The 13,705-nt window shown below is 39.2% G+C and overlaps 1 protein-coding gene, 1 long non-coding RNA gene and 1 pseudogene across 4 annotated transcripts; 1 reads left to right on the top strand and 2 right to left on the bottom strand.

The window, feature by feature from the left end:
- The first annotated feature begins 96 nt into the window (after positions 1-96).
- LOC135634638 (uncharacterized) lies at positions 97-7,073 on the top strand. 3 transcript variants are annotated; one of them, XR_010495414.1, is made up of 11 exons: positions 97-138; positions 1,788-1,883; positions 2,068-2,949; positions 3,108-3,370; positions 3,473-3,664; positions 3,892-3,993; positions 4,091-4,255; positions 4,359-4,596; positions 4,730-4,848; positions 5,017-5,096; positions 5,386-5,525. It is a non-coding gene; the product is annotated as an uncharacterized LOC135634638 (long non-coding RNA). The 3 variants fall into 3 exon arrangements; XR_010495413.1 differs by lacking the exon at positions 97-138 and adding an exon at positions 6,373-7,073 and having other exon boundaries at positions 1,414-1,883; positions 5,386-5,783; XR_010495412.1 differs by lacking the exon at positions 97-138 and having other exon boundaries at positions 1,414-1,883; positions 4,075-4,255.
- LOC135634637 (U-box domain-containing protein 52-like) lies at positions 1,253-5,719 on the bottom strand (annotated as a pseudogene).
- LOC103983158 (probable serine/threonine-protein kinase PBL17) lies at positions 6,320-12,288 on the bottom strand. Its single transcript, XM_009400342.3, has 6 exons — positions 12,078-12,288; positions 9,420-9,739; positions 8,520-8,655; positions 7,787-7,923; positions 7,498-7,621; positions 6,320-6,984 (listed from the first exon to the last, which is right to left on the bottom strand). Exons 1-6 carry the CDS (start codon positions 12,106-12,108, stop codon positions 6,455-6,457), a joined length of 1,278 nt encoding a protein of 425 aa, XP_009398617.2. The 5' UTR covers positions 12,109-12,288; the 3' UTR covers positions 6,320-6,454.
- Positions 12,289-13,705: the final 1,417 nt, after the last annotated feature.

Genomic DNA, 13,705 nt, shown 5'->3' on the forward strand with positions numbered 1-13,705 from the left:
TGCTTTCAGCCTCTATCATGCTATATATATATATATATATATATATATATAATCTCTCTCTCTCTCTCTCTTAAGTTTATAGCTTCCGTTGCCTTCTCTTCCTTAACGCGACTGATGGGATCCGAAGGTAGACGGAAGGTGCCGACCGACTCCATCCCTTTATGTCCCTATGTCTATTCCGTGATTTGGGACATTTTTTGCGGTGAATTGCTGTGTAAAAGTTGCATGTTTCTTCATTTCTTATCGATTGAGGACGCAAGCTTCGATTCTTAGATGCTCGAGGTGAGAGAGGAAGTGACTTTTTTTTGTCTTGAATCGAGGTTGATGCTAGTCTCGGAGCATTGTCGTTGATGCCACTTGCGGAGGGTCATGCGGGTGGAAAGGGGATTGTTGTTGAGATTATGAAAGAGTTTTTAGGGCGAAGAGGTTGAACAAAACCTACTGGAAGAAGCCTTTTTGCAATGTTTGTGACGTTCACAGAGTACTGCATTTTAGGTTTTTTTTTGGCTAATTTTGGAGTTGTCATTTGCTGAAATTATTAGAACGACCTTATGACGGATTGACGAAATTAATTGTGACTATTTCCACAAACTTAGAACTTTCAATTGGCAACCCATGAATTGTATACGAAGAACAACTTAGAAAAGCTAGTGGATGATGCAGATTAGGTATCTAGTTAACCGCATCTTAGCGATTCGGTAAAATTGTGGTGATTGTAGTGGAAATGTGAGGACTTTCTCATCAGCTTAGGTTTAGGTCTTTCGGTAGGTGATAGCTTACGAGTCATTAGCTCATTGTACTTACACTTGTTTGTCATATTGCAAGGATACTTGGTTTGTTGCTGCCCTGAAGCATGTTTTCCTATATGGAGGAAATTGTGAAGAATTATTCATAGGATAAATTGCAGAAACCTTAAAAGGAAGTCGACAGAGAATTCAAACTAAGTTGTAGTATTACCAATATACATCTTCAAAAGAGCAGGGTTTGTTTCAACTTTACTATGTATGATTGCACAAATACACTTCTTGCTATCTAGAGCTCTTGACATTGTCAAGAAGCAGAAACAGAAATTATTAGCGACTTGGCATGCAACCACTTTTTCCTTGGTTCTATTTCCTTGACAACTAAATATTGTTGATGAGCGCTCCACGAGAAGGAGAATTCTACTGTTAAGTAACCGTAAAGACTGTTTAGGTTATAGTGCAACCAAAATTGAGAAGCTGCCTTCAACAGTTGAAGGCAAGTATGTCACTTTTGGTTTCTTAAGAACATGGGGCAAGAACCTTCTCAGATCTAAGGAAGCCATTGCCAAATTCACAGGTGGTGCTCAATCATCTTCCAATGATGGATGGTTCACTATATTGGCTTCTTTGCTTTCGTATCCTGGCCTCAATTATGCAGGACCACTCTTGAGTTCCTGATGAAATAGAAAAAAGAAAAGATTGTAGATGATTAATTTAGGAACTTAGATTCTTCTTGGAAACATTCCTCTTTTTGCCATTAAAGAAATAATTCTATCGTGAAGGATTAGATCTTCTGTTTTGTGCACAATCTCCATTGAGTGTATATCGGACTTGCTCAAATCGCAGATCATGTCACAACTCCTATCTATGACTATGAGGATATTATAGTTGCATACCTGAATGCCTATCTTTAATTGACTATGAAAAGTTATGCACTGGAGTCAAGTAACTATACATTTTTTTGCTATTTCATATGTATTCTCCTTTGTTCTTTTGCATATACTTCTGGACTTCACTAAGCATGGTTCGATCTTGTTAGTCTAGTTTGTTAGGTGCTGTCAGCTAACCTGGACAGAATGAGAAAAGGAGACAATGAATGGAATCCTTACTTGCATGGGAATTTGATTGTAAATATTTGAGGTACGGAAGCAGTTCCTGAGCACAAAATGTTGCATATTTTCTTCCCCTAGTGTTCTCAATCTGTTGAGCTCTGGCAATATGATCGTTCCAAGATCCGGCCGGTCTTTCCGTCTTAGCTCTGCACATTTAAGTGCTAACTTCAATAAACCTAAAGCTTCCTCGACTGGCCAATCTTGGACTGCAGGATCCAGCATATCTGCAAATGTTCCTTTCTCAATTGAACGCTCCACATGATGAGTCAGCCCCATGGGAGGTTTCCCAGTGAGTAGCTGCAACAACAAGACTCCAAAAGAGTATATGTCAGACTTTATGCCTAGCATTCCAGTTTGTTGATATTCTGGATCGATGTAACAGAATGTTCCAGCTGCAGATGTCATATGATACTGGGTGACACTGTCTGCCACAGATGGGGGTACCAGGCGGGCTAGGCCGACATCACTAATTTTGCTCACATAATATTGGTCAAGGAGGATATTTGCAGGCTTAAGGTCTCTATGAACCAATGGCTCTGGCTTAGTTTGATGGAGGAAAAGGAGCCCTGTGCCGATCTCTGCAGCAATGCGGAACCTATGCTGCCAGGGGATGGGTGGTGTATTTCCTCGCCGGTATAAGCGGTCCTCCAAGCTCCCATTTGCCATGTATTCATATACAAGGCAACCGTATTCTGGGCAGGCACCGAGGAGAAGAACCATATTTGGATGCCGAATGCAACTTAGTATTTCAACCTGGGCAACAAAGTTGAAACATGGGAAAGGTTATCAGTCGGCAATTCTTCTATAACATGGGTCTAATTCTTGTGATCATTTCAAAGTATTCATGTTTCTAAATGATTTCAAGATTTCCAACAGTTTGAAATGCAGCTGTGTGTGATAATACTAGATACCTCTTGCTGAAACTGCGATCTCCCTTGGGATGCATCTGGTCGCAGTGCCTTAATGGCAACAGGGGTGTGATCAAGATAGCACCTGTAGACAGGACCATACCCACCTTCCCCAATTTTCCGGTTCTCTGCAAAGTTTTCTGTGGCTGCTTCTATATCCTCAATTGTGTATTTCCTATACCTCAGGTCAGTCTTGGACAAAATACTTGAGGACTTTTTCCTCCCAGGTTCTTGGAGTGCTTGCATCTCTGCATTTATTCTTTTCTGCGCTTCCAGTTCTGCAATTCGTTTGGCCGCTTCAGCTGCCTCCAATGCTGCCTTACATTTTGCTTTCTCCTTATCAGCTAGGATCAAGGCAGCTTCTTCTGCTAGTCGAGCTTCTTCTAGTCTTCGTTGTTCCTCCATCTTCCACCGGTGGAGCTCCATTGCCTGCATCAAAAGAAGTCATCACGAAAGGAACTCAATTTTGGAGGTTTTCATGGAAACATTACCTTCTGTTTAGCCGTGAGTGCTTCTCTGCATGCTGTGCTGTACATATCCATTGTCTGCTTGAGCTCTAACTTCAGCCTATTCATCTCTGCTTTCACTTCTTCCTACATGTTCCAAGGTATGTGTATTTATTATGTGATCAGGCATAAAGCTTCAATATGATTGGAATTGGTAAGTGGCATTTTCTGCTGACCACTGAAGTTTTTATACTTCAACTTAGATTCTCTTCATTACTTTGCTAATGGAAAGGAAGTGCACGTACCGACATTTGAGATGAAAAGCTCCCATTGGATCGAGGAGAGAACCCACTCCCAGATGAGTAAGCATCCAATGATGACCTGTGTGGTGATTGCACTGACTCAAAGCTGCAATCAAGGCCATCCGATATGCAGGACAACCTCTGCGGGAAAAGGTGATCAATGCTTGGCTTCCCACTACTAAAAAATGGTTCATCACTGCCTGACATTGTCTTTTCGTTGGATTTTGTGCTCTGGACACGTGTTGCTCTGTTTAATGGTGACCTGTTTTAAGGCAGAAATTTAAAATGATTAGATGAAGTTTAAAAAGTTGCCACTGTCTTTGTCATTTTAGTTTGCATCATCTCTACTCTTACTTGATTGATTCTTTTTCTTTATACAGATTCCGAGTCTCAAATGCAGCATTACCTGGCAAAAGGAAACTTATTAGTTTTCTCCGGTGAAGAAACTAGCAAAAACTTGTCTTCACCAAGCAAGTGACAAGGTAACAATAGTTGATGATGCTCATTACAAAAAAGACCTTTTGTGCCTTGAGAATTCTGGTACACGACGGGCTCAGGTACAGAACTTGGTTGTTTTAGGATTTGAGATCGTAAAGGAGTAACAACCGGTGCTGATCGGACAGCATTTCTCATAGAAGAGATCTTCCCTTTGGAGATGATATAAACTGTGCAGAAATCAGGCACGCTTTTGCAGATGTTGGTGTTGACGTCTGTGTATCTAAATGATCTGAGAGAAAAAAGCTGGTAAGTATGTCTGGAGAACACAGAGATCCTATTTGTTATGGTGTATTGCTTGGGAATATTAGTATCACCTAACAAATCCGCCTTTTGATGCTCCTACTATCAGCTTCTCTACTCCAGCATGGGAAACAAAGTCAACAATTGCCTTTGCTAAATCGGTATCCTCCAGTATGATATCCTTGCACCTAACCTGTTGAATACTCAAAACTGAATAAGTGACTGATAGTTCCAAGGATTGCATCGCCTTAATTGATTACAACCATCTTGCATGACAACTATGAAAGAGTATTAGCGGATTGCAAGACTGACGGTCCAATGTTTCTCTAAATGAAAGGCAAACAAAGGTGAGACTCAGGATCTGACTTCTAGGAACAGATCTTCTGGATGTTTTGGGGACTATGGTTGCTCTAATCCCAGTGTGATTCTTAATTATCAAATCATTTGATGTGATTCTCAACCACCATTTCTTGATTTCAGGCTTCTTATCTGAAGAACATCATGGGCACTTCATATAAGAAGAGCAAACAATCTTGCATGATCAAAGATCCGCAAAAGTTCTTTCAGCTGTGGAATAATTTCATATTTTTCAATCACAGGTAAGACTCCTTTGGTCTCATTCAATTAATGCCAAATCATTCAAGCAGGTAATATGCAAAATCTTAGAGATATCCAATGAAATCACCCTAGATTAGATGTTTACATAACTCTATTATGTTTATTCTTTTTTTTGTCTTACTATGGATTTAAATACTGTTTCAATACAGGTTTCAGTGATCTTATGGACCGTTACGAACCGAAACGGTATACCGGGCGATATACTGAATAAGATACTAAAAATTCAAAGGTATCGGGTTATAAGATATCAGTATTTGGGTCTGATCAGCAAATACCTATCAGTACATACCGAATCTAATCAGTATTCAAATTCTTTTCTCCCTAGTATAACAGGACTTACATTTGTTAAGCATTTCAATGTACTAAACCGTTAGTGATCCATCCCCTCTCTTGTTTTCTTTCTTGGTTTTGACAATTTGCATAAACTTGCTTATGACACTAAAGCATGAATTGATAGTATTAATTGTTGTACCGGATAGAATCGAAGCCAGTAGTGATTCATATGTGCATTTGTGCAGGGGGTTACCCACATTCTTGCGTTTGCAGAAGCACCGGAATGGAACGAGCAGTTGACTGGCTGCGGATGTCACATCTTCTTGATGACCCGCTGCATCACATCAGAAAGAGAATGAGCAACAACCTGGGAGCACTGATGCTACCAAGAGCCAAGCAGGCGCCAATGCTGCAACAAAGTTTACCTGAAAGCTTGGTGATCACGTGGACGAGGAAGATGGTTTGGCCCTTGACGGCGACGTTGTCCAGAGCCCACTTCAGAGCGTTCTGGCTGCTCTTGTCCTTGTCGACGGCCACCGCGATAAGCGGGAACGACGATCGATCCGATCCCTCCGGCATCGCTCTTTTCTGGCAAAGAGAAGAATAAGAAGAAGAAGAGATGCAAAGAAAAGTAGCAGAGAAGGTCAGCTCCTCTGCCCCCTCCTCTCCCTTCTTTTGGTACCTCTCTTTCTCTTTCTTTGAGGCCACAGGGGAAGAAGGAAAGCAGAAGGTCTTTCTCCTCTGCTTCTCCTTTCTGCTGCCTCTCTTCTTCCCCTGCTGCTGCTGCTTCTGCACCTCTTCGAGAAGTGCTACGGCCTTTCTATTTGACTCGGATGGGCGTAGAGGGGCTAAGGGGTGGCAGAGTTTTGCGCTTCACCTCTTGACCGAGTTAGTCCGTTCTAATTTTCGGAGCCAAACGTGCCGTTCTATGGAGCCATTGGCTTCCGATGGACCCAAATGCAAGACAAATGGGCATGCGACACTAATATAATGAGAAGATATTACCATTTGCAATCTTTTTTATTATTTATAATTTAATTTTAATTTTTTAATTTTTTTAAATTATCTTTTTTAAATGCAGGTAAATATTTATTTCTTCTTCCTTCCCGTCTTCTCTCTCTCTCTCTCTCTCTCTTCTTTTTTTTTTCTCGGATAAATATTGACGACGATCGACGTCAATTGCAAGCAAAAAGATGATGTCACCTTTAATTACATCTATAATGAGTGTTTAGGGATCAAGAACACCAATTACAAATAGACTGGAAATTGCTACAATCAAGTCCATAAACCGAAAGGAAAGAAAGCGCCATGCACTCAATCGACAGGTGGACCTGCCGATTCCATGCGTTGATGAGACTGACCATCGGCATCCGGCGAGCAGCTGGAGACGTTGAAGTCCGCGGGGGGCTCGCTTTTGCTCCGCCCCTTTCCCTGCTTGCTTCGTCTCCGGCTTTCCTCCCCCTTCTTGGCCGAGGAGCTGTCGCTGCTGCTCGCTTTGGGGGCTTCGAAGAGAAGCAGCACCTCCTCCCTGCTGCCGTGCGGGTCTTGAACACTCTCCAGGGTGTCGACCACCTGGTTCATGGTGGGTCTCCCTTTAGGGTTCTGGCTGAGGCAGCGGAGCGCCAGCCCGGCCACCTCCGCCGCCACCGTGCTCGAGTACTGCCCTTCGATTCGTGGGTCCATTATCTTGGGGAGCTTCCTGCTGAATGGCAGGAGGGGGCGAGCCCAGTCGACCAGGTTCTGTTCCCGAGCCGGCCTGCTCTTGTCCACTGCCTTCTTCCCCGTAAGAATCTCCAGGAGGACGACGCCGAAGCCATAGACATCGCTCCTCGCCGTCAAGTGGCCTATGACGAATGAAACCATGTGATTTATATAAAGAAGGTAATATTATTCTGCCTGCTAAAGATTCGTCACATAATATTCAACAACTCAATCTAATGGTACGTATTTGGATCTCTATCCCGAGGTCGAGGGGTTCAGTTTCTCGCTAGATGCCTAACGTACTTATTGTTCCTTTACTAATAACTCAAAGACATTCGGGTTAATTAATACAATATACATTGCACAAGCGATGAATCTTAGGTTCGAATTCAAGTGTGAACATCATATACGTGTCATTTGTTATAATAAAAACTTAAAAAAAAAAACTCGAAAGTACTAAGTTGATTGTTACCCTATTAGATATATATATATATATATACCCTATTAGATAAAGTAGGGGATCACCCGACTAAATATAGAATGGCAATGGAACTAGATTTTGAGCAAATAAAGAGGTGGATAATGCATTACCCATCAATTATCATGATTGCACTTAGACTCAAGTAAAACTTGGGTTGTTCTTGTAGAAGACTCACCGGTCATAATGTACTCAGGAGCTGCATATCCTTGTGTACCCACGACTCGAGTGGAAACATGAGTTTGGTCTCCAATGGGTCCCTCCTTTGCAAGGCCAAAGTCCGAAAGCTTAGGATTATAGGCCTGCAACATATTGCAGTAGACATGCAAAAAGTAAATACAATCATTCATACACTCGATCAACATAAGAAGCTGAGTCAGAGGCATCCACAATATATGGATTATGAAATGAATGATAGACCAGAAAGAACCTAAAGTAGAACTTTTGACCAAAAGATGAGCACAAACCGAATCTAGCAAAATATTTGATGTCTTAAAATCCCTATAAATTATGGGTCTTTCAGCTCCATGAAGAAAGGCAAGTCCATTTGCAGCACCCAGAGCTATCTTCATCCGAGTGGACCATTGCATTGTTAGGCAAACCCCTGTTTCAAAACTGGAATCGGTTAACCAAGAAACCACAAATCCAAAAAGTTATCCGTGGAACATAATAACAAGTCATTATGATAGCAAAAGATATCCCGATATTGCACATGTTTTTATACTTGCTATGCCTTTCATGCAAATCTACTGGCTGCCATCTGTACTTATTTGAAATGCAAATAAAATGATTCGTATGCATGTTGCTATTACTACACATTTTACTCTGGACATGTCATTGGAGATTAGTTCATTGGGAATTTGTATTACTAGTCTTTGGAGTTAGACACATCTTCAGCAGCAGTAATAGATTCTCTTCGCCAACATTGTTACAACAGTACCTAAAATTTGTAAAAGGTTCAAAGAAAACATCAGCTAGAATTGTAGTAAAAAGTTCTCTGTGACGTTCAAAAGAATGGCTTTCTGATATGGTAGCTGTTATGACAAGCTTTGATGATAGAATATGGAGGTACTGATTTGACAAGATTAAATCCATGTATTGCTATTTTCTAGAATGGTAACTTATGATGGTAGAAAGATAGAAAAGATACTGTAAGAACTTTGAATACCCTTTATGCAAGTTATTCATTCGACCACTTACGTCGGAAAAGGTGCTTTTCAAGACTGCCGCAAGCCATATACTCATAAACCAGCAGCCTGTGATCATCTTCACAGCAGTACCCAATGAGTTTAACAAGATTTGGATGACTTAATTGCCCGAGATAATTGACTTCTGCCTGAAGAACCAAAAGGCATTCATTAGATCCAAAATTCGTTATGAAACTATCAAGCTTGATGAACAAATTTGTCTCGAAGTTATCAGATGCATATAGATAACAAATGTCAATAACTCTCAGGAATTTTTTGATGAAGTGCACCCAGGGAAACTCCAATTACAGTAATTAAGGTGCTCTTTCCATGGTGAAGGCCAATTTACTAACTTTGTTCTCCTAGAATTTTGGTCAGATATGTTTTACAGTAGCACATTTCATATTTTGATTCCATTGCACAACTTTGTGAAACCTAACTTGGCATAAAGTACTCTCAGTTATGCCATGACTCAATCTGATTACATGTCAAACAAGGCCTTAGGTATAATAACAGTTACCAAAAATCAAAGCCTTAAAAGGAAGTAGATAACATAAAATTATTACTCTTCACCTAGTTATTGTAATTCTTTATTTGATAAGTGCTTCTTTAAGTCTCTGTAGATGGTGTTTACAGCAAACGATTTTGCAAATGATTCATTTCAAGAAAACCAAAATTAAGGAGACACTCTAAGTTGAATAATTCTAACATGTCAAAGTTGAATAATTCATTTGCAAGTAATTCTAACATGTCAAAGTTGAATAATTCAATCTATCAAGTTGTTGACACTCTTTGAACTATGTTGATTTAGACAAATCATGGAACCAATTTCAATATCAATCATACTGAATCAAAATGAACATGTTCTTCTGTTAAATAATGCAATAAAGAGATCTTATGACAGGGAAAATACCAGCCATTCCTTGTCCCCCTGCACGCCTTCTGGATTCAACTTCTTCACTGCCACTTGGGTGGACTCGAAGCCTGGCCTCACATTCTCATCTATAATACCTTTATACACAATTCCAAAACCCCCCTCTCCAAGAACTTGATCTGCACGGAAATTCTTGGTAGCTGCACTTAACTCACTATATGTGAATATGTTGACATTTCCGTATCCAACTGTGAGCCGCAAATCTTCAACATCTTTGGGAAGGGGCAGTAGGCTTACACCATTCGGTTGACATGGATCTTTCTGCTGATCTGCCTGTTGTGGCAATCCAGCAGCATTGCCTGTTTCAGCAGGCAAAGTTCAGATAAGATATCGGAATAGAAGCTCATAAGCTGTACAATATGCCACAAACAGGCTGATATCAAACATAAGACAACACCATATCTTTTTTTCTTCACAATAATCTTGATTGATTACATCTGCCACTCATTCGGCCCTATTGACATATGCAATAGTGTGACAAGATGTCCAAAATTTTTATTCTTCTTTTGGACATTTAAATAAAAGAAAATTGATACAGGAAAATTCTGCAATACAAGGTAGTCGAATTGCTGATCTGAAAAAGAATGCACAATTTTTATCTTGTGAATGCTTTTTTGTTTCACTCTTTTCTCTTTTCTTTTTGATAGAAAGGTATTAAACAGTGATTTAAAAAGCGCTAGGCGCTAAGGTCCAAAAACGCCCGAGGCGCTAGGCGTTCACCCAAGCGAAGCGAGGCGCTAAAATATAAAAATATAGAATATAATTAATAAATATAATTATTTAAATATAAAATATGCTATTAAATTAAGAAAATCAGGTCTAAAATCATAATAAATAAATAAATCATAATAATATTTTTTATTTTTTAAATAAAAAATTATTAAATAAATAAAAATTAATAGTATTAAAATCAAAATAATATATTATTAATCTAATAAATAAAAATACTATTATTAGTATACAGTTAGCAGTATACTGTTAATATACTGTTAATAGTATAGTGAGAAGAGTGTGAGAAGACCGAGGCTAATGAGGCAACGGCAGCGGTAGCAGGCGACGATCGTAGCTGCAACGGGAGCGGCGAGCGACGGTGACAGCGGGAGTGGGAGCAGGAGCTGCGAGAGGAGAGCGATAACGGGAGTGACGACAACAGCGGCGAGTGACGACAGCAGCAACGAGCAGCGATTTTAGCAGCGACAAGTAGCGACAGTAGCGGCGAACAGCGACAGCAGAGAAGAAATCGTGATCGCGAGTGTTAGGATTGGGTAAGTCGGGGAAATCGCGAGAGGGAGCCTGATATCGGTGATTTAGTTGGTCCGATTGAACCAACTAAAGCACCGGAGACCAACCATACCTAAAAATCTGGTTCGGTCGCTTGGTTTAACCCAGGCGCTCGCCCGAAGCGCCCGATGCCTAGTCTCAGGCGAGCGCCCAAGCGGCACTTGGACATGAAGTGAGGTGCTCGGGCCTCACCTCGCCTCGCCCGAGTGCCTAGGTGAGCGCTCGAGTGCCTATTGAAATCACCGGTATTAAATAACCGTTAAGAAATGAATATGGTAGGGTGTGACGCAGAAAAGGTGAGAGAAGGGGTGGTTTAAATTGAACATTAAGGATTTCTTTTTTGAGGATTCTGATTAGGGGTACAGGTTTTTTGATTAGGAATGATCCTAAGTCTTACATTGCTACAACTGATAGATTTCTAATGGCCAAAGATTGCTTATACAATGAGCTGATAGCCATCGTGGAGAGCTTAAAGCTAGTTGTAGATGAGGATATGAGACTCCTAGAGATTGAATCGGACTCTATCGAGCTGCTGAAACTTCTTTCCAAAATTTTGGCGCTACCTTGGAGAGTGATTAATGTTTTGAGGAACGTAAAGTCATTATTAGATTCCTTCCACGAAGTCAAAATTTTTCATATTTATTGAGAAGGAAATAGATCTGTAGATTGACTGGCTCGATATACCTGAACAACTAAAACTATTTTTTATGGAGAGGTGACTAGCCAGATCTTTTTTATCTTTTTTTGAGTGATGATTCTTCTATCACTTATGTATTCATAAAATACAAGTTATCTTTTTTGCTCTGGTTAAAAAAAAAAAAAAGATATGTAGATGGTAGAAGCAGCTTAGCAGTGACCAAACGGAGCAAAATCAAGTACAATTAATTATAATATTTTTTTGATCAATTAATTTAGAATAATTGACTCATTTAGAACCACATAGTCAACTACATCATCTTTAATATCAGTTGTCATAATCCGATAACGTATCCATCAATTTATATCAAATCAATAACAATACACTCATTAAATACCTATAATTCAATTCAATCTTGTTTCACCTCAAATACGGGTGTTAGATAAGGAACCCAAAACCTAGCCGGAGAAGTTCCATCTATCGATTCATAGTTGCTGCCAAGTACAGCAAGAACGGGACCAAGAACCATCTAACTTGGTATTCAGTAGAAAAAGGGTTTGATGTTGGGGTAAATGCCAAAGAAGGATCTGAAGCTGGTCCAACTTCGAGAAAGAACCAAATCAGGAAGCTTAACTTTACAGAGTTCATGAACACTATTATGATGGCGAGTATAATGAAGACGATTCTTACATAGGGAATAAGAGAAGTGAAATACTAACTCTGTTCATCCTGAGACAGGCAGCTTCCCATCGACTCCGGACCGGATTCTCCTCGCCCCACTGAAGGCAGAGTTCCTCAGCAATCCATCGAAATCGATCCCTGGGGTCCTCTCCGCGGGCTGATCCGGACAACCGATCCACCACAGCAGACGGTACGAAATCAAGACGTTCTCTCTCTCTCTCTCGCTCGCTCGCGGTGGTTGGTGGAAGAAGAAACCGGCAAACTGTGGGTTCCTTTCTAATATCGAAATCGTTCACGGAATGACCACGTAGTTGAGCTACAATCACGAAAATACCACATAATGACACCAAAACAATAAGGTATATATATATATATATATATATATATATATATATATATATATATATATATATATATATATATATATATATATATCCTTCTAAATTTTAAAAAGAATATATTTGTCCCTCTAACTTTCAAAATTAACATAAATTTTTGTGATAAAAATATAGATGACTTAAAAAAAACTTATTTTTAGGTAATTTTTTTCTAAAAGTACATCTAATTTAGTGCTCTTGTTTTATATAATATCTTAAATGTCTCCCGTCGTTATCTAACTATTTTTATCTCATCGCTTGCACCTTACCACTACCATATCATTACTTTTGCACTCATCGTGACTATCTTCATCTCATCATCTCTATCTCTGTCACTTCGTCTAAATCATTTTTATCTCTTAAAGGTTTAATCACTTCCTTCGTCTCGACACTTGCTACTTGTCACTTTCGTTTTATCGTGATCATCTTTTTTTCCTCCACAAAGAATTAAATATTATCTTAAATCAATATTTTAAATAACAAAAAATATATTGATAAACTCACGAGTAAAAACAAATAATTATTACATGTCACCACGTCATAAAATAACATGTATTCTTAAGTCAGTCCATATCATTTAGTGTAAACAATATTCACAAAATATAAGCATGCCAAAGATTTTAATATATGCATGTCCAAAGTTTCACGGAGAATTGATGTGATAGGCAGTCATAACCCTTTGTTTCGTAAGCTACCAAGTTTGAATATAATTTCTTCATGGAAAACTATGGTTTGAACATACACAGTCCCATTCAAACTTGCTGTAATACCTCCCAATCTTATGAAATGGAGAATTCAATTCAACACTCGCTTAGGTTGAACTGACTTTTTCCATCGATTAGGAAGCTTCCGTTGGAACAATTTTAGATTATGTAGAGATTGTTTTCATTAATCATATACATGTATATATATAATTAATACTAATTTAATTTTTTTTATTTATGAATTTCAAAGTTACAACTAAGAGCATAAAATAGTCCACCTTGAGAATAATAACTCGATACGAGTCTTGCAGAACAGACACCAAACTCAATCAATTCCCATAAATTGATTGTTTCGAACTGTGATCCTTTAAATCAAGTTTGACTCGCTTCAACAATTCCGACTAGACAACCAAAAATAACATTGATAATAGATAGGATAAGATACATTCACTTATATTCTTCGTATGATAATGAGTATATTTTGACAGATGATGTTAGTTTGTTCCTAACTTGTTGAACATTTGATTTGGCCGAAGGACATCAAACTTGACTAATGTCAAGCAAATCAAAGTGATCGTTGTCTCG

The sequence above is a fragment of the Musa acuminata genome, chromosome BXJ3-4 (genome assembly GCF_036884655.1).
Source record: "Musa acuminata AAA Group cultivar baxijiao chromosome BXJ3-4, Cavendish_Baxijiao_AAA, whole genome shotgun sequence".
Lineage (NCBI taxonomy): Eukaryota > Viridiplantae > Streptophyta > Magnoliopsida > Zingiberales > Musaceae > Musa > Musa acuminata.